Raw genomic sequence first — 21,832 nt, forward strand, 5'->3', positions numbered from 1 at the left:
ACCCTCTTTATGAACTCAAGAAGTGCTTCAGAGGCTTTTGCACATGATTCTGCTTTAATTGCAGATCGAATCCATTCTCTTGATGTGATTGCTTCCATGGTATCAACACCAGTTTCTACCTCCAACAACACAGACTCAGTGAACAACCATGGTCCTTGTCTTGCTCTGGACTCATCACCTGAAACTCCTGTAAGTTTGCACAATTTGCCCTACATGGATGAGTATGCACAAAGCACAATAGGCAACTTGTGAAGAGTAATTATTAATGTGAATAGAACGGTTAGTTAATAATTCAGTATTGTAACATACTGAAACTATAACATGGGGGTTGGATTTCCTTAGTTTTTTTCTCTGGTTACAATTAAGTTATAATGTCTCAAATCAATATAAAGGCAATTTGCAAAATAGCTATCACAATTAACACTACCTTCCTCAATACAAGTGAATTGACAAGTTCAAGGTTATTGTTGTCATAGGCATACACACACAGGGTATAAGTGCCATGAAGATGAGCTTTTTACAGCAACAGCACAGTACATTACAGGATGAGGACAAACATAAATTAACATAAATTAAATTTTACATAACTACAAGTGTGCAAAATAAACAACAAAATAAGCAATGACGCTAGTGCAACATGAAAGAGAGGGAAAAAAATTGGTCCAAGGTAGTGTTTGGGTTTTTCAGGTCAGTTCAAGAACCTGACGGCAGTGGAGAAGAGGATGTTGTTGAACCTTGAGTTGTGGTTCTTCAGGCTCCTGTATTCCTGCCTGATGGCAGCATCAAGAAGAGGGCAGGGCCTGGATGGCGGGAGTCCCTGATGGTGGATGTCACCTTCCTGAGACATCACCTCCTGTAGATGTCCTCAATGGTAGGGAGAGCTGTACCCGTGATGGAACTGGCTGAGTCCACCACTCTCTGTAGTCTCTTGCGTTCCTGTGCATTGGAGTTCCCACTGGGTATAATGCTTTCCATTGTACATCTGTAAAAGTTTATCAGAGTCTGTGATGACATGCTGAATTTCCTTAAACTTCTAAGAAAGTAGATATGCTGGTGCGCCTTCATGGTTGCATCCATGTGCCGGGCCCAGGATAGGTTCTCCAAGATGTTGATACTGAGCTGATGTTGAAGCTGCTTGCCCTTTCCACTGTAGACCCTTCAATGAGGACTGGTGTCTGTTCGCCTGACAAGTGCTTATTTTTACTTTACTTTCTCTATTAACTGCTCTCTGTCCCTGCTCTACTGTAGCAGGTGAATGTCAGTACCAGATTTTACATGCATAAAATGGAGAAGCATACGTGCATAGGGAGAAGCAGTTTTCCCAAGAAGAGCAGGAAACAAAAATGAGCATTTTTTTTCTGGTTTCAGTTGGTTTGGTGACTCATTAACATAATCAAAACAGAAAAAAGAGTGTTATAAAAAAGCTGCATTCCAATACAGTCTTTGGTTGTTTGATTCCTTGAAAACAGGTGTGATAAGACTTAAAAAGAAGTGCACATGCAGTGGATAAAATCCAAAGATTTTGTCCTTTTCAACTAGAAAGCTGTGAAATAGATTAAACCCAAAGGCCACTCACTCAACAGTGGGACCTTGGTAAAATTGGCATCTTTATTTTTTTTGCCTTTTTGCACAAAGGCAAACGAATCATTGAGACACAGTGCTGGAGTCATGCAGCACAGAACATGCACTATAGAGCATAGAACATGCAACATAGAGTGTAGCACTATAGAGCATAGAACATGCAACATAGAGTGTAGAGCATGTAGTGTAGAGCATAGAACATGCAGCATAGAATATAGAACATGGAGCATGCAGCATAGAATATAGAAGATAGAACATGCAGTGTAGAATATAGAACAGAGAACATATCACATCGAATGTGGAACATGCAGCGTAGAACATAGAACATGCAATATAGACTACATGCAGCATAGAATATTGAACATGCAGCATAGAATATAGAAGATAGAATATGCTGTGTAGAATACAGAACATGAAACATATCGCATGGAACATGCAGTACAGAATATAGAACATAGATCATGCAGCATAGATTATAGAACATGCAGCTTAGAATAGTTCCTTCAGCCCATCATGTGCATATCGATCGTCAAATACTCATTTCACTAATCTGACTTACCAGCATTTAGCCAGGAGCCTTCTAAAAGACACTTCGACAGGTACATGGATAGGAAAGGTGCAGAGTGGTATGGGCCAAACACAGACAAATGGGACAAGCTTGGATGGGTATCTTGGTTGGCATTGACCAGTTGGGCCAAAGGGACTTTTTTGTTGTTGTATGACTCTATTCAAGTGTTCATCTAGATTCTTTTTAAATGTATTTTAGACACTTTAGAATATCTGCCTCAGTTACCCACTCAGGCAATGCATTCCAAACCCTGGGTGGAAAATTCTTTCTCAGATCCCCTCTAAGCCACCTGCCCCTTACCTTAAACCTAAGGCCCACTGGGAAAATGTTTCTCATGATCTGCCCTATCTATGCCACTCAATATGTTGTACATCTAAATAAGATCCCCCCTCAGCCTCCTCTGCTCCCAGAGAAACAAACTTAGCCGATCCAGTTTGTCATAACTGAAATAGAACATAGAACAGTACAACAAGGGACCGGCAATTGGGCCCACAATGTTGTGCTGATCTCAATGCCAATTTATACCAAATGTCCTCCTCTGTATAATCCACATCCCTCCATTCCCTTCATATTCATGTGTCTATCTAAAAGACTCTTAAACTCCACCAAACTGCCTGCTTCCACTAGTACCCTGGTAACCCATTCCAGGCACATACCACTCTCTGTGTATAATTAAAAAACAACTTGCCCCTCACGTCACTTTTTAAACCCCCCCCCCGACCTTGAAAAGCATGTCCGCTGGTGTTTGACATTTCTACCCTGGGGAAAAGATTCTGACTGTCTACCCTATTTATGCCTCTCATAATTTTAAAAACCTCTATCAGGTCTCCTCCTCAGCCTCCAAAGCTCTAGGAAGAACAACCCAAGTTTGTCCAACCTTTCCTTATAGCTCATACCCTCTAATCCAGGCAGCATCCTGGTAAACCACTTCTGCACCCTTTCCATAGTCTCTACATCTTTCCTGTAATGGGGCAACCAGAACTGCACACGATACTCCAAGTGCAGACTGACTAAAGTTTCATATAGCTGCAGCATGAATTTCCTACTCTTATACTCAACAGCCCTACCAATGAAGGCAAGTATGCCTTCTTCATCAACTTATCTACCTGTGCTGCCACCTTTAGGCATCCTTGGACTTGTTCAGTATTTCCTCAATACTCACTGGGGGCCTACCATTTATTGTACAGGTTCCAGCATTATTAGTCATTCTAAAATGCATCATCTCATTTATCAGGATTAAATTCCATTTGACATTGTTCTGCCCAACTTATCAACTCTGTAACCCAAAATTCTCCTTCTCACCATCAAAACAGCACCATGTTATGGATGCGATGGGAGGTCGATACAGTCACTGTCACTAAAGAGGTAGTGATGAGCAAACTAGTGGGCATAAAGGTAGACAAGTCCCCTGGTCCTGATGGGTTGCATCCCAGGGTGCTGAAAGAAATGGTAGAAGTTATAGTAGGCACACTTGTGATAATTTCCAAAATTCTCTGGAATCTGGGCAGGTCTTAGCTTAATATCCATAGTTGGGAAAATGCCTGAAGCTATCATTAAGGAAGAAGTAGTGAGATATCTGGATAGAAGTGGTTCCATCAGGCAGATACAGCATGGATTCTGGAAGGGGAGGTCCTGTTTAACAAACTTACTGGAGTTCTTTGAGGATATAATGAACGCAGTAAATAGAGAGGAACAGGTGGATGTTGTATACTTGGATTTCCCGAAGGCATTCAATAAGGTGCCACATAAAAGACTTATCCATGAGATAATGATGCATGGAGTTGAGAGTAATGTATTAGCATGGTTAGAGGATTGGTTAATTAATAGAAGGCAGATAGTTGGGATAAATGGGGGTTGGGAGTGTTATGGGCGTACAGGAGGGAAGGGTTAGATTGATAACGGAGGAGCTGTTTATATAATTTGGCACAACACTGTGGGCCGAAGGGCCTGTACTGTGCTGCACTGTTCTATGTCCTCTGGTTGGCAATCAGTGATGAGTGAGGTGCCAGAGGGGTTGGTGCTGGGCCTGCAACTGTTCACGATATACATTAACGATTTGGAAGAGGGGACCAAGTGTCGCGTATCTAAGTTTGCTGATGACACTAACTGAGTGGAAAAGCAAATTGTGCAGAAGATGCGGAGAGCCTGCAGAGAGATATAGATAGGTTAAGTGAGTGGGCAAGGATCTGGCAGATGGAGTACAGTGTTGGTAAATGTGAAGTCATCCACTTTGGAAGGGAGAATAGAAGATCAGATTATTATTTAAACAGTGACACACTGCAGCATGCTGTTGTGCAGAGGGACTTGGGAGTGCTTGAGCATGAATTGCAAAAGGTTGGTTTACAGGTGCAACAGGTTAGCAAGGTGGCAAATGGAATAGTGGCCTTCATTGCTGGAGGGATTGGATTTAAGAGCAGGGAGGTTATTGCTGCAACTGTACAGGGTACTGGTGAGGCTGCACCTGGAGTACTGCGTGCAGTTCTGGTCTCCTTACTTAAGGAAGAATATACTGGCTTTGGAGATGGTGCAGAGGTGGTTCACCAGGTTGATTCTGGAGATGAGGGGGTTAGCCTATGAAGAGAGATTGAGTTGCCTGGAACTATATTTGCTGCAATTCAGAAGAATGAGAGGGGATCTTATAAAAACACATAAAATTATGAAAGGGTTAGATAAGATAGAGGCAGGAAGGTTGTTTCCACTGGTAGGTGAGACTAGAACTAGGGGATGTAGCCTCAAGATTTGGGGGAATAGATTTGTGATGGAAATGAGAAGAAACTGCTTTTCCCAGAGAGTAGTGAATCTGTGGAATTCTCTGCAGTGGAGGCTACCTCATTAAATATATTTAAGACACAGTTAGATAGGTTTTTGCATAAGATAAGGTAAGATTTCTTTATTAGTCACATGTACATTGAAACACACAGTGAAATACATCTTTTTGCATTGTGTTCCATAGTTGGGGAATTAAGGGTTCTGGGGAAAAGGCAGGTAGGTGGATCTGAGTCCATGGCCTGATCAGCCATGATCTTTTTCCCAGGGTTGGAGAATCAAGAATTAGAGGACATAAGTTTAAGATGAGAGGGGAGAGATTTAATAGGAAACTGAGGGGCAACTTTTTCACCCAGAAGGTGGTCCAGCTATGTAATGAGAAGTCAGAGGAAGAGGGTGAGGCAGGTAAATTAGCACCATTTAAGAGGCACTTGGACAGGTACATGGATAGGAAAGGTTACTGGAATATGGGCCAAACACGGGCAAATGCTTAGATGGGCATCTTGGTTGGCATGGATGAGTTGGGGTGAAGGGCCTGTTTCCATGCTGTATGACTCTTTCTTCAAGGGTAGGGGAGTCGAAAACTAGAGAGCATAGATTTAAGGTGAAGAGAGGAAAGATTTAAAAGGGACCTGAGGGGCAGCTTTTTCACACAGAGGGGAGTGGGTATATGGAATGAGCAGCCAGAGAAAGCTGTAGAGGCTTAAAATACATTTAGCCAGGTACATAAATAGAAAAGATTTAGAGGGATATAGTCAATTGGTAAATTGGTTTATTATTGTCACATGTACTGAAGTACAGTGAAAAACTTGTCTTGCATACCGTCCATACAGATCAATTCATTACAACAGTGCATTGAGGTAGTACAAGGGAAAACAGTAAGAGTTCAGAATAAAGTGTCACAGTTACAGAGAAAGTGCAGTGAAGATAGACAATAAGGTGCAAAATCACAATGAGGTAGATTGTGAGGTCAAGAGTCCATCTTATCGTACTAGGGAACCACTCAATAGACTTATAACAGTGGGATAGAATTTGTCCTTGAGCCTGGTGGTACATGCTTTCAGGCTTTTGTATCTTCTGCCTGATGGGAGGGGGGAGAAGAGAGAATGTCTGGGGTGGGTGGGGTCTGATTATGTTGTCTGCTTTACCAAGGCAGCGAGGTGTACACAGAGTCCACGGCGAGAAGCTGGTTTCTGTTATGAGCTGAGCTGTGTCCGCAACTCTCAGCAGTTTCTTGCGGTTATGGGCAGAGCACTTGCCATACCAAGCCATGATGGATCCTGATAGGATGCTTTCTATGCTACATCAATAAAAATTGATGAAGGTCAAAGGGGGTGTGCTTAATTTCTTTAGCCTCCTGAGGAAGTAGAGTAGCTCATGAGCTTTCTTGGCCGTGGTGTCTATGTGCTTCGACCAGGACAGGCTATTGGTGATGTTCACTCCTAGGAACTTGAAACTCTCAACCCCCTTGACCTCAGTAGCATTGATGTAAACAGGAGCGTGTGCACCGCTCCCCTTGCTGAAGTCGACCAGCTTTTTTTGTTTTATTGACTTTGAGGGAAAGGTTGTTGTCATGACACCATGCCACTAAGCTCTCTATCTCCTTCCTGTACTCCAACTTATTGTTATTTGAGATATGGCCCACTATGGTGGTATCATCTGCAAACTTGTAGATGGAGTTAGAGCAGAATCTGGCCACACAGTCGTGAGTGTATAGGGAGTAGAGTAAAGGGCTGAGGACGCAGCCTTGTAGGGCACCTGTGTTGAGAATAATCGTGCTGGAGGTGTTGCTGCCTATCCTCACTGATTGCAGTCTGTTGCTCAGGAAGTCAAGGATCCAGTTGCAAAGGGAGGTGTCAAGTCCCAGGTCTAGGAGTTTGGAGATGAGTTTGCTTGGAATTATAGTATTGCTGTGGTCAATAAAGAATCGTCTAACGTTGGTGTTTTTACTGTCCAGATCCTCCAGAGATGAGTGTAGGGCTAGGGAGGTGTGCTATAGACCTGTTTTGATGGTAGGTGAATTGCAGTGGGTCAATGTTGTCTGGGAGGCTGGATTTAATGTGTTCTTCATGATGGGGATGTCAGAGCCACCGGTCGGTAGTCATTGAGGCACGTTACCTTGTTTTTCTTAGGTACCAGGATGATAGTTGTCTTCTTAAAGCAGGTGGGAGCCTCAGATTGAAGCAGGGAGAAGCTAAAAATGTCTGTAAAGAACCCCGCACCAGCTGATCTGTGTAGGATCTAATGATACAACCAAGGACACCATCCAGGCCAGTTGCTTTCCATGGGTTCACTCTCCGGAAGACTGATCTTACATCCTCAGTGGTGATTGTGGGTTCAGGTACATTGGAGGCTGTCAGGGTGGGTGGTGACAAACCACTCCCTTTCTGTTCAAAACATGCATAGAATGTGTTAAGTTCATCAGGAAGGGATGTGCTGTTGTGGGCAATGCTGCCTGACTTTACTTTGTAGCCCGTTATAGCATGTAATCCCTGCCACAACTGATGACTGGTATTGTCTCTTGGCATCTCTGATAGCTTTACGGAGGTCGTATCTAGATTTCTTGTAAAGGTCAGGATCAGCTGATTTGAACACCGCAGTCCTAGACTATGGACTCTTGGACTATAGATACGGGTCAAATGTAGGCAAATGGGACTTGCTTGGATGGATGAGTTGGGCCAAAGGACCTGTTTCCATGCTGTACAACTCCATGACTCTGACTCTATCACCAAAGGTGCTGCATTCCCTCTTTATTGCACAGGAGTTGTGGTTGATTCATACGGGTCCACTTAAACTGCCTTTCTGTTTGCTGTGGAAGTGTCATCCATTTGTGAGTTTTGTCTCACCTCATTTTCAGAGGCCTCTTTTTAACATCTTAATGGAAAAAAACACTTAAAATGCAACTGATGAAGAGTCCAAGGTAAGACAAACAGTCCAATGGCCAGATCTTATAGATTTTTATAGAAAGAATACTTACAATATTTAGCAATGTGTTTTATGTCTTCTTTCTGTAATGTTTTATTCATTCATTATGTTATATGAACCTAATTTTTAAATTGCTTTTTTGGCACTGAGTTAGAAAACAACAGGATTAACGTATTGACCTTCGGGTTATCCTTCAGCAATTTAATTGATTTGTTTTGTGTTTTGTGAATGATACTACTGAAAATAAAGCAGAACCAATATGAGGTTACAAGTTCAAAGTGATTTTATTTCTCTGTAGATCATTGGCTGTAAAGTAGTTAGTCATTGAACTCTGTTAGTTATGTTTTTTCCTAGAGCTGTTCACTATTGTTTATTCCACATTTATTTAATGTGTGACCTCTTGTGATTTTGTCTTCTGCCTACTCTCAGGGGATCTGAGGGGCAAATTTCTCACACACGGGGTAGTGGGTATGTGGAATGAACTGCCAGAGGAGTTGGTAGAGCAAGGTACAATTACAACATTTAAAAGACATTTGGGCAGGTGCATGGATATGAAAGGTTTAGAGGGATATGGGCCAAATGCAGGCAAATGGGATTAGCTCAGGTAGCCATCTTGGTAGGCATGGATGAGTTGGGCTGAAGGGCCTGTTTCCATGCTGACTAACTCTATGAATCTACTCAAGTATAAATTGGGAAAATAGGCTGTGGTTGAGGCTCCACTTACTGAGAAGACTGAAGCCATTGTCTTCATTACGAAGTACAAACTCTCTTTCCTAGCCCACTTTCACCCTTTCCTGACCACGTAGTTCGAATCAAATTCTACATCCTGTTCTGATGAAAATCTTTGACCTGATACACTAACTCTGTTTCTCTCTCTATAAATAATATCTGACCTGCTGAATAGCTGCTGTGTTTTCTGTTTTTATTTCAGGTTTCCAGCATCTTATTTGATCTACTCCATCAGAAGCTCACTACCTCCATTTGCATCATTGCCCACCTCTGGCCTTCCGTAACTCATCTGTTGCTGTAATCACTTCAGACCCAAGTCTCCAAATAGCAGCCTCAAATGCAGCAGCCTGTACAACCATAATCTCATTCAAAATTCTCCTGTCCCTATCCTAACTTGCACTATTAAACCAACACCCCTATCTTTGCTGATTGACTTTAACATCTGGTTCCACCAAACTTCAAAATTAAAGTCCTCCTGTATTCAACTCCCTCGACATCTCAGCCCTCACAATATCTATAATCTACTTGAGCCCTACAATCTTCTGAAAAATCTGCATTGCTCCAACTCTGAATACATTGGTGATTGTTGCTTCAACTATAGATATATTAAAGTCTAGAATTCCCTCCCTAAGCCATTCTATCTTTTCACTTCTTTAAGCTGTTTTCCTAGAAACCTTTTACATTGACCCTGCTGCACATGTCATTGAAGCCTATAGCCCATAATAAACAGCATTATGATAAACCTAAGTGTTTGAACATGGTAATCCAAGGAAACTTACAATTGCTACAGTGGTAGCAGGAAGCAATCATTCTGTATGTTCCATTAGTAACTGCTCTCCATTTTGGTTTGCTGGGCTTACAAACACAGCACCGGGCAGGCCATGTAAACCTTCGGCTGGCAGTTTTCCTTAAGTTTGAACTTCACCACTGGACCATGGTATTAACTGGAAGCCTTGGCTTGGAATGCACGCTGGTGCTTTTGTACCAGAGTATTCAATGCAGGGCTTCCCCCAGTACGACTGATGTAGGATAGCACCAATGGAATGTTTTTAATCCAGTTTCTGCCCAGCAAATTAGGCTGTTGGCTTCCCCTGACAACATGCACTGGTAAGTGGAACAGGTCTCTGTGGTGGATCACTTCTGCTGTGAATACGTCCCGTACGTAGACACTGTCCCCGGTGCAGCTGCGAAACACCGAGTTTGGAGGTTGTCGTTTTGGACTCCGGTGTAAGGATGATTTGCATACCAAGGTGCTGGCTGACCCAGTCTCCAGCTCAAATTTCACGGGCTGGTTGTCTACTGTGAGCGTAGCCAAGTTCGGAGGCCAGTTCTGGTTGCCCATTTCATGGGTTTGGAAGGTAGTGTCCGCTTCTTCACAGCAGCCGTCTCCTTGAGTGGAATTGATAGTGGAATTCTGTCACTTTCCCAGGGCACGTTGAATTGCGAAGCAAATCTTCTCGAGGTGCCCTAACTTCAGAAAGAACCTGCAGATGGTCTTTTGATGCTTGCAGTGGGGCCACTGGACATGACTTTCACCACAGTGATGGCGCCCCTGTGAAGGCTGATGTGATTTTGACTGGAAGCTGCGGGTTTGCAAACACTGGCAAACATTGACGTGTTCAGGACGGGGCTCTTGCTCCAGTACTGCCTGAATAAGTGGTTCTGGATTTGGTTGAATCTGTGTAAGGCCTCTCTTGACTGCTTCCCTGTGACTGCCTCCTTGCTTTGTCCCAGGACAAGTCGTGGTTTTCAGACAGGAGGGTCTCACGTGTCTTCTCATCATAGACTCCGATAATCAACGCTTGGATAAGCATCACTTCTTCAAATTTGTTCGATTGGATGTCTTTGTATTTGCACTCCTGCACAGCCAGAGCTAATCTTGTGAAGAAATCATCTATGTTCTCATTGGGGGGTTGTTGTAGCTGTGAGAACCTGAAGCATGCTGTAAAGACATTGTCCTGAATCCCCCAAATGATGTCTAAAGCCTCAAACGTACTGGTCAATTCAGCTTTGCTCTGTAAGTGCAGAGTATTGAAGTATTTCTGCCCGAGTTCTCCCAATTGCATGCAAAGCAGCTTGAGTTTGACAGCTTCCTCCAGCTCAACTGTTGGTGTTAAAACTGCTAGAAGTTCGATGTCGTCCTGGAAGGTTTTCTTCTGTTGTAGCCAGGTTTCTGGTGTTGGTTTTTCCACAATTGCAGCCCAGAATGGATTGTGTGCTTGAAGTTGAGAGGCCATTCTTGTTTTGATCCTTATTGCCAAGTGTTATGTATGTACAGAGCAAGAACAACAACGGTGTGGTAGAGTAAATGCCTTTACTGACTCGTATCAATCAAAATACAGAAACTTAGCAAGTTAAATTGCAGACCCACAAGAAGGTCTGCGGAGATTCCCCGGAGTCCCGCGCCAAAAGTGAAGTTGCGCACGTCAGAGGGCATCGTTGTTCTGCCGAATGATCATCTGGCCAGTGCGTGCATGCGTATAGGTGTGCGCATGCATACTGCCACATTCACGCCATCAATCTGCTGGGTGATTGACCGACCAGCATGCACAAGTGTCGCACTTGCTGTGTTCTCCATACGCTTCATCCGTATGGTTCACTCGCCATCTGGAACATGCCCTCTTCTCATTGCTACCATCAGGGAGGAGGTACAGGAGCCTGAAGACCCACACTCAGTGATTCAAGAACAGCTTCTTCCCCTCTGCCATTAGATTTCTGAACAGTTCATGAACCCATGAACACTACCTTGATATTCCTTTTTCTTTGCACTATTTATTTATTTTGTAATTTATAGTAACTTTATGTCTTGCACTGTACTGCTGTTGCAAAACAACTAATTTCATATCATATAAGTCAATGATAATAAATCTAATTCTGATTCTTCTCCTGCCTTATGGCTAGAACCTTGCTCTGCTGGGTGTGTCTTTGCACAGATGGTATTTCCTGTGACTGCAATAACAAAGAGAAGAAAAGAACATGGTTATGGTGAGGATGGGCACTGTTAAGAGGAACACGCAGCAGACATAGGCAGACTATTCAGTTTATTGAGTAGAAGAGGCATCTGAAGTGGCAAGTTAGCCACTTGTAGCACCTCAGCCATGTGAAGCTCAGCTTCTGCAGAGTTTATATATATCATACCTCCTATCCTCAAGGTTTGCAGTCTGGTCAGTCATTGTGGCAGGATGGGTTAGTCTTCGTGTGTGTGTATGTGTTTAGAACACACCAGAAAACATCCAGGTGTCTTCTTCTGCGGAGCTCTATTGGGATCAAGAATGCAATGGTGTGTTCTGGTGGTTAGTGCCCTTTATGAGCTGAAGCCTTGTCATCAAATAATGTAGAATGCAGCCCACTGGTCCACAGCAGTAGATGCTGGCAAGAGCTCACCTGCTAAGACAGGTGAAGCATTGTATTGTGCACTGAAACCAGACACTTACATTTGCATAAAGATCACAACTGAAAGCTAGATGCCAGCAAGACCAGTATATTCAAGGATAGGTTACCTATGCAGTGCCAGTTTAGCGTAATTATTGAAGGCAGAAGAATTTTGATCTCAAAACACTGCTCTAGCAGTTGAATGTAAAAGTTCCCTCAGCACTAACCAAAGAAGAATTGGAAGCTGTGTCAGTGACCTAGTCAATATTTATTTCTCAACCAACATAACTAAAATGCATTAACTAGTTGTTCCTCTCACTGCCATTTACTTGACCATTCACTGAGCAACTGCCGTGCTTCCTACATCACAACAGTGACGACATTTCTAAAATGTTTCTTTCATTATGAGGACTCTGGGGCTTCCTGAGAAAGTAAAAGGTGCTTTTACATTCAAGTTATTCTTCAACAGGGTTAAGTGGGAGAAAGTTAGGTTTGCTGCTCAGCAAATGTTTACACTTTGATTCCTCATTGATTATCAATTGGCAATAGACCTCAAATGGAAGAGACTGCACCAGATATTTGCTATATAAAGGAAAAGGGCTTCAACTGAACGGCCCAGGATGATCCAAAACATTTGTGATGATGTGTAACATTTGTTCAATGGTCCACAGCCATGACTACCTGTGAGAGTTCATCACTAAATTTGCAGTTTTTAGAATTAATGAATGATATTTAACTACAATTCTGTTCTATTGCAGGTAGAAATTAAAGATCAAAACAGCACTTCATCTTTCCCCAGTCATCAAAGATAAGCCATACAAGCTCCTTTCTGGAAGCATCTACTGTATAATGGGAAATGTATCTGCAGGAAAGACATTAAAAAATTATACATCATGTGAGGAAGCTTCTCATTTTTTATATCAAGGTGCAAGTTAACATGTGTTGCCAGAGAGATGAAGTTGGAGAATTTATATGCATAATTTAGGATGCCAAGCAGTGGTTTACCTTTCAAATTCGTGGGTGTCGCTGGCTATGCCAGCATTTATTGTCCTTCTCAATTGGCCTTGAGATGGTGATGGTTAACTATTGCAGTCCTTTTAGTGACATTTCTCCCACAGAATTGTGAGGAAAGGAGTTCAAGAATTAAGATCTAGTGGCAATTAAAGAGTGACACTATACTTACTGCTCAGAAAGATGTGTGATTTAGAGGGGAGATTATTGGTGGTGGTATTCCTTTGTGCCTCTTGCTCTTGTCCTTGCTGGTAGAGGTTGGAGTTATGGTGATCTCCAGGCATTTTTTGTGAGTATCTGTGATGTTGATGCCATTGAATGTTAAGGGCGCACATTCAGCTTTATTCTTCCTGATGATGGTCATTTCTTGGCACTTGTTTGGTGTGAATGTTATTTGCCACTTATCATTGCTTGCCTGAATATTATTCAGATCCTGCTGCCTGGAGGCATGGATCATATTCTTTGCTGTAGGGATGTAAACCAAATTGAATATTGTGCAACTAAGCCTGTGTTTAGATTTGTAACTTCATGATGAAAGGTAGGTCATTGATATAGCAGCTAAAGGTGAGTGAAGCTAAGTAATTCCCTGAATGGTGTCCTGGGTTGGTGTAATTGACCCCCAACGATCACAATCATCTTACTTTGTGCTGGGTTTGACTCCAGCCAATGCAGTATTTTTCCCATGACACCCATTGACTTCAGTTTTGTCAGTGCCACAATGTCAAATATTGCTTTGATGTCAACGGCAATCACTCACACCTTGCCTCTGAAATTTGGCTCTTTGGTCCATGCTGGGACTTGTCTATAATAAAATCTGGAGATAAGTAATCCTGGTGGAAGATGAACTAAGTATTAGTAGACAGGTTACCTCTGCCACTAGATTGAGTCATAGAGCACTACAGCACAGAAACAGGCCCTTCAGCCCATCTAGTCCATGCCAGCCTGGTTTACTGCCTAGGTCCATCTACCTGCACCGGGACCATAGCCCTCCATATCTCTCTCATTCATGTACCTATCCAACCTTCTCTTAAATGTTACAATTGAACCTGCATCTACCACTTCCACAGGCAGCCCATTCCACACTCACACCACCCTCTGACTGATGTAGTTCCGCCCTCAGATTCCCCTTAAATATTTCACCTTTCACCCTAAACCTATGACCTCTAGTTGGGGGAAAGCCTGCATGTATTCACCTTATCTATACCCCTCATAATTTTGTGTACTTCTAGAAGATCTCCCCTCATTCTCCTGAGCTCCAAGGAATAAAGTCCTAACCTATTCAATCTATCTTTGTAACTCATGTCCTCAAGTCCCAGCAACTTCCGTGTAAATTTTCTCTGCACTCTTTCAAACTCATTGATATTTTTCCTGCAAGTAGGTGACCAGAACTGCACACAATAATCCAAGTTTGGTCTCACCAATGTCTTATACAACTTCAACATAACATTCCAACTCCTATACTCAATGCCCTGATTTACGAAGGCCAAAGTGCCAAAAGCTCTTTTTACGACCCTATCTACCTGTGATGCCATTTTCAAGGAACTATGGATCTGTATTTCCAGATCCCTTTGTTCGACCACACACATCAGAGCCCTACCATTCACTGTGTGAGTCTTACCCTGGTTTGTCCTCCCAAAGTGCATCACCTCAAGTGTCTGCATTAAATTCCATCTGCTGTTTTTCAGCCCATTCTCCCAGCTGGTCCAGATCACTTTGCAAGCTTTGATAGCCTTCCTCACCATCCACCACGCCCCCAATCTTGGTGTCATCCGCAAATTTGCTGATCCAGTTTACCGCATTATCATCTAAATCATTAATAGAGATGACAAACAACAATGGACCCAGCACTGATCCCTGTGGCACACCACTAGTCACAGGCCTCCGGTCAGCAAGACAACCATCTACTACCACTCTCTGGCTTCTTCCTCTAAGCCAACATTGAATCCAATTGACTACCTCATCCTGAATGCCAAGTGACTTAACCTTCTGGACCAACCTCCCAGGCAGGACTTTGTCAAAGGCTTTGCTAAAGTCCATGTAGACAATGTCCATGGCCTTCCCTTGATCAACCTTCCTTGTAACCTTCTCGAAAAATTCTATAAGATTGGTTAGACATGACCTGCCACACACAAAGCCAATTTGACTATCCCTGATCAGGCCCTGTCTATCCAAATACTTAGATATCCTGTCCCTTAGAATACCTTCCAATAATTTCCCCACAACTGACATCAGGCTCACTGGCCTATTATTTCCCATCTTATTCTTAGAGCCTTTCCAACACCTCACCCATGGCTAAGGATGTTCTAAATATCTCTGCCGGGCTCCTGCAGTTTCTGCACTAGCCTCCCACAAGGTTTGGGGGAACACCTCGTCAGGCCCTGGGGAATTTATCCACCCTAATTCACCTCAAGACAGCAAGCACCTCCTCTTCTATAATCCGGATTCGGTCCATGACCTCACTACTCTTTTTCCTCAGTTCTATAGACTGTGTCTGTCTCTCGCGTAAATACAGACACAAAAAATTCATTTAAGATCTACCCCATCTGTTTTGTTTCAATGCATAGATGACCATGTTGATCTTCAAGAGGACCAATTTTGTCCCTTGCTGTCCTTTTGATCTGAATATAGCTATAGAAATCCTTGGGATTCCCTTTCACTTTGTCTGCCAGAGCTATCTCATATCGTTTTTTTTAACCCTCCTGATTTCTCTCTTAAGTGTTCTCTTGCATTTCTTATACTCAAGCACCTCATTTGATCCTAACTGCCTATACCTGATATGCGCCTTCTTTTTGTTTACCAGGGCCTCAATATCCCTCAATAACCAAGGTTCCCTAAACCTGTTAGCCTTGCCATTTATTCTAACAGGAACATGCAGATTCTGTACTCTCAGTATTTCACTTTTGAAAGCCTCTCACTTACCAAGCATCTCTTTGCTGGAAAACAACCTATCCCAATCCACACCTGCCAGATCCTGTCTGATGCCATCAAAATTGGCCTTCCTCCAGTTTAGAATCTTAACCCTAGGTCCAGTCCTATCCTTCTCCATAATTATCTTGAAACTAATGGAATTATGATCACTGGATCCAAAGTGTTCCCCTACACTCAATTCCGTCACTTGCCCTGTCTCATTCCCTAAGAGGAGATCCAATATCATGCTTTCTCTAATTGGGACCTCTACGTATTGATTAAGGAAACTTTCCTGAACACATTTGACAAACTAAATCCCATCCAGTCCTTTTACAGTATGGGAGTCCCAGTCAATATGTGGAAAGTTAAAATCACCTACTATCACAACTTTATACTTCCTACAACTGTCTGCCGTCTGTCTACAAATTTGCTCCTCTAAATCCCGCTGTCTATTGGGAGGTCTATTAATATATTCCCATTAACATGGTCGTCCCTTTTTTATTCTTCAGTTCTACCCAAATTGCGCTGGTAGTTGAACCCTCCAGTATGTCCTCTCTGAGCACTGCCATGACATTTTCCCTGATGAGTAATGCCACCCCTCCCCCTTTAATACTACTTCCCCATCATATCGAAAACAACAGAACCCCAGAACATTGAGCTTCCAGTCCTGCTCCTCCTGCAACCAAGTCTCACTAAAGGCTACAACATCATAATTCCACGTATTGATCCATGCTCTCAGTTCATCTGCCTTACCTACAATACACCTTGCATTGAAATAGACACAACTCAGAACATTAGTCCATCATGCTCAACCTTTCACTTTCTGTCTTTGCATATAGTCTTCACATCTGCTTTCCCCACAGCCGCTCCACTTGCTGACCTACCACTCTGGTTCCCACCCCCTGCAACTCTAGTTTAACCCCCCCACCTCCCCCCACCCCCCGAGCAGCATTAGCAAATCTTCCCACAAGGATATTGGTCCCCCTCCCGTTCAGGTGAAAACTGTCCCATTTGTACAGATCCCACCTGTCCTGGAAGAGAGCCCAATGATCTAAAAATATGAAGCCGTCCCTCCTGTACCATCTCCTCAGCCACATGTTAAACTGCACTATCTTCTTATTTCTTGCCTCACTAGCACATGGCACAGGTAGCAATCCTGAGGTCACCACCCTGGAGGTCCTGTCTTTTAACTTAGCACCTAACTCCCTGAACTCATTTTGCAGAACCTTGTCACTTTTCCTGCCTATGTCATTGGTACCAATATGGATCATAACCTTTGGGTGCTCACCCTCTGCCTTAAGAATGCTGTGGACTTGATCCACACTTCCATCATATTCCTGAAGGTTGAGATGAGACTAGTTGAGCAATCATGGGTTAGACTGACTTTCAGAATCAAAATCAGAATCAGGTTTATTATCACCAACATATGTCATGAAATTTATTGTTTTGTGGCAGCAGTACAGTGCAAGACGTAAAGACATAAAAATTACTATAAGTTACAAAAATAAATAACTAGTGCAAAAGAGGAATAACGAGGTAGTGTTCATGGATTCATGGACCGTTCAGACATCTGATGGCAGAGGGGAAAAAGCTGTTCCTGAAATGTTGAGTGTTGGTCTTCAGGCTCCTGGACCTCTCCAGTGGTAGTAACATGAAGAAGGTATGTTCCTGGTGGTGAGGTTCCATAATGATGGATGCTGCCTTCTTGAGGCACCGCCTCTTGAAGATGTCCTCAATGGTGGGGAGGTTTGTGCCCATGATGGAGCTGGCTGAGTTTACAACCCTCTGCAGCCTCTTTTGATCCTGCACATTGTAGATTCTGTACCAGGCGGTGATGCAACCAGTCAGAATGCTCTCCACTGTACATATGTAGAAATTTGCAAGAGTCTTTGGTGACGTTCCAAATCTCCTCAAACTCCATTAGGAGAGCCATTGGTGTGCCTTCTTTGTGATTGCATCAATGTGTTGGGCCCAAGATAAATCCTCTGAGATGTTGACACCCAGGAATTTGCTCACCCTTTCCACTGCTGACCCCTCAATGAGTACTATTGTGTGTTCTCCCAACTTCCCCTTCCTGAAGTCCAGAACCATTTCCTTGTTCTTGCTGACATTGAATGTGAGGTTGTTGTTGTGATGGCCTCCTCATTGCCATCTGAGATTCTGCCAACAACAGTGGTGTCATCAGCGAATTTATATATGGCATTTGAGCTCTGCCTCACCACACAGTCATGAGTGTAGAGAGAGTAGAGCAGTGGGCATCCTTGATGTGCGCCTGTGTTGATTGTCAGTGAAGAGGAGATGTTATTACCGATCCACACTGAATGTGGTCTCCCGATAAGGAAGTCGAGGACCCAGTTGCAGAGGGAGGTACAGAGGCCCAGGTTTTGAAGCATGTTGATTAGTACTGAGGGGACAATGGTGTTGAACACTGAGCTGTAAACAGCAGCCTGACATATATTTATCGTCGTCTAGGTGCTCCAAAGCTGAGCGGAGAGTCAGTGAGATTGGGTCCACTGTAGACCTGTTGTGGCGGTAGGCAAATTGCAGCGGGTACAGGTCCTTGCTCAGGCAGGAGTTAATTCTAGCCATAACCAACCTCTCAAAGCACTTCATCACAGTAGATATGAGTGCTACCGGGTGATAGTCATTGAGGCAGCTCACCCTGCTCTTCTTGGGCACTGGTTTGATTGATGCCCTTTTGAAACAGATGGGAACTTCCGACTGCAGCAGTGAGAGGTTGAAGATCTCCTTGAACACTCCAGCCAGTTGATCAGCACAGATTTTCAGTACTTTGCCTGATACACCGTTGGGCCTGATGCCTTGCAAGGGCTCACTCTCTTGAAGGATGTTCTGATGTCGGACTCTGAGACAGAAGTCACAGGGTCACTAGATGTTGTAGGGATTCGCACATGTGTAGTGTTATTCTCCCTTTCAAAGCGTGCAAAAAAGGCATTGAGCTTATCAGGGAGTGAAGCATCACCGCCATTTATGCTGTTAAGTTTCGCCTTATAGGAAGTAAATGGCATTCAAACCCTGCCATAGCTACCATGTGTCCGATTATGTCTCTAACTTCACACAGAATTGCCTTTTTGCTTTCACGATGGCCTTCCATAGGTCATACCTGGACTTCTTGTAGGGTTCTGTATCACCGGTCTTGAATGCCACAGATCTAGCCCTCAGCAGACTGTGAATCTCCTAAGGTACATTCTTTGATCTAAGTACATAGTCTAAGATATTCCTTGTTTATCACATGACATTTTGGGAAACAGAGCATAATAGTTTTCTAATGTTCCTGGCTAATATTCATAATTTCACTTTTTATCATTGTTAGGTTCGCTAGCTGTTTAATCTTTGGGCTTTCTCACATGATTTGCGAAGTAGTAATTGCCTGTTGCATAACCACCAATGACCTTACAACTAAATCATCAGCTGTGAGATATATTCAAAACACAAAAGGCAGTACACAGTGTTTTCCTTTCTGTAAAAGCACCACATCATAAAAAGTTAAAATTGGTTTGAAATCACTGTCACATCCTAAAAATTCTGGTGCCTAATTAGTGGGGAACTGATCACCATGTGGATTTATGTTTTACAGCCAGACTATTTTTGCCAATTAAACATAAAGTATGCTACATTCTATTTTCCACCGCCCTGTATCTGCTCATTAAATCTCCTGCTTTCGTCAGTTGGAAGGACATGGTTGATGATTTAAATTATTAAAAATAAGATTAAAAGCAGTATGACATGTTCCAAGAAGGTTGTTACTTAACTAGGACCAAAATTTAAGATAATGGGTTGAAATGAAAACAACTCATTCAAGGACCAAATTAAAAGTGCTAACAAATAAAACTGTGTGTGTTGCAGACTTGCAGAGGGATTACAGATACTCTTCATTACCAGGGTTTCGCAAATCTGGGCAAGGGATCCTATTTCACATCTTTTCATATATGCCTGTGTTTGGATTTGACCTTGCCAGATTGCTGCAGACACACTGAGACACAGTTTGCCATACTCCTGAATGCACTGTCAGGTTAACATGCATCCAAGAGCATGGCTTTAAGATCGCAGCTGAATGACACATTGGACTACGTGGACTTGAGAAAGAAATCCTTCCTCAACCTCAATGAGAGCCTGTTTGCCGCTGCAACCAATTGTTCCATCCCTCTGCCAACTCTCACCACCTCAGGTATCATCAGAGTGGCCATCACCTTCATCCTTTTCATCCTTTCAGTGACTATGAATATAACATTTCTGGTGAAACAGAACAAGAAGAAAGCATCACGCCTCAAAACACTGCTCAACAACCTGACAGCAGCCAATCTGGTGGAGACCCTGATCATCATGCCGATGGATGGCACCTGGATAATCACAGTGCAGTGGTTTGGTGGTGAGTTCCTTTGCAAGGCCCAAAATTTTCTCAAGCTCTTCTCCATGTATTGCCCTGCTTTCATGGTGGCGGTGATCAGTTTGGATCGCTACCTGGTAATTACAAAACCCTTGAAAAGCATAACAGCGGGGCTCCACACCGGAAAGTATATGATCGCTGCAGTTTGGCTCTCCAGTCTGGTCTTGGCTTTGCCTCAGGTAAACACTCTATGTTGATGTGTATGCCTTTCATTGTCACTGTTATGTGGAGTGATTTTAAAAAATGTAGAGATTGTAAACACAGCTGCTATAGCAAAAATTATTCACTTTCTTTGCAGATACATGCATTTATAGTGTACACTAAGTGGCAATCAACAATTTTTCTGTTACTGTAGAAGGGTGGTCTTTGACCACAGGTGAGGTCCTGGATGACTGGCGAGTGGCTAATGTTGTTCCTCTATTTAAGAAAGGAACAAGGGAAAATCCGGGCGACTATAGACTGGTGAGTCTCACATCAGTTGCAGGGAAATTGCTGGAGAAAATTCTTAGAGATAGGATATACGAGCATCTGGAATTTAATAGTTTGATTAGGGAAAGCCAGCATGGCTTTGTGCGGGGCAAGTCGTGTCTTTCTAACCTGGTTTTTTGACAGGGTGACGAGAGATTAATGAAGGTAGAGCTGTGGATGTCATCTATATGGACTTCAGTAAGGCATTTGACAAGGTTGGTTAATCAAGAAAGTTCAGATGCATGGGGTCAGTGGAGAATTGGCTGTGTGGATCCAGGACTGGCTTGCCTGTAGAAGACAAAGGGTGGTGGTTGAAGGGACTTATTCGGGCTGGAGGCCTGTGAGTAGTGGTGTTCTGCAGGGATCTGTGCTGGGACCTCTGCTGTTTGTGATGTACATAAATGACCTGGATGAGTATGTTGATGGATGGGTTAGTAAGTTTGCAGACGATACCAAGATTGGTGGAGTTGTGAATAGTACAGAAGATTGGCGATGGATACAGCGTGATGTAGATCAGTTGCAGATGTGGGCAGAGAAATGGCAGATGGAGTTTAACCTGGATAAACGTGAGGTGCTGCACCTTGGTAGGACTAATGTCAAGAGGCAGTACACTCTTAAGGGAAAGACCCTTAACAGTGTTGAAGAGCAGAGAGACCTTGGGGTGCAAGTCCATGGCTTATTGAAAGTGGCTACACAGGTAGATAGGGTGGTTAAGGCGGCTTATGGAATGCTTTCTTTCATTAATCAAGGTATTGAGTTTAGGAGTCAAGATGTTATGATGCATCTCTATAGAATTCTGATTAGGCCACATTTAGAGTATTGCGTGCAATTCTGGTCACCTCACTATAGGAAGGATGTCAAGGCTTTAGAGAGGGTGCAGAGGAGGTTTACCAGGATGCTGCCTGGATTAGAGGGCATGTGCTATCAGGAGAGGCTGGACAAACTTGGGCTCCTTTCTCTGGAGCGGCGGAGGCTGAGGGGTGATCTGTTGGAAGTGTATAAAATTATGAGGGGCATAGATAGGGTGGACAAGCAATATCTTTTTCCCATTATTGAGCGATCCAATACCAGAGGCCATGCATTTAAGGTGAGAGGAGTAG

At 43.2% G+C, this 21,832-nt stretch overlaps 1 protein-coding gene across 1 annotated transcript in view; it reads left to right on the forward strand.

Moving 5' to 3' along the window:
- The first annotated feature begins 19,909 nt into the window (after window positions 1–19,909).
- LOC127572948 (gonadotropin-releasing hormone receptor-like) overlaps window positions 19,910–21,832 on the forward strand; it is a 42,745-nt gene continuing 40,822 nt past the window's right edge. Inside the window, exon 1 of the mRNA XM_052020673.1 lies at window positions 19,910–20,443. Coding sequence (XP_051876633.1) covers window positions 19,910–20,443 — 534 coding nt within the window. The remainder of the gene's footprint in view (window positions 20,444–21,832) is intronic.

This window comes from Pristis pectinata, chromosome 7 (genome assembly GCF_009764475.1).
Source record: "Pristis pectinata isolate sPriPec2 chromosome 7, sPriPec2.1.pri, whole genome shotgun sequence".
Lineage (NCBI taxonomy): Eukaryota > Metazoa > Chordata > Chondrichthyes > Rhinopristiformes > Pristidae > Pristis > Pristis pectinata.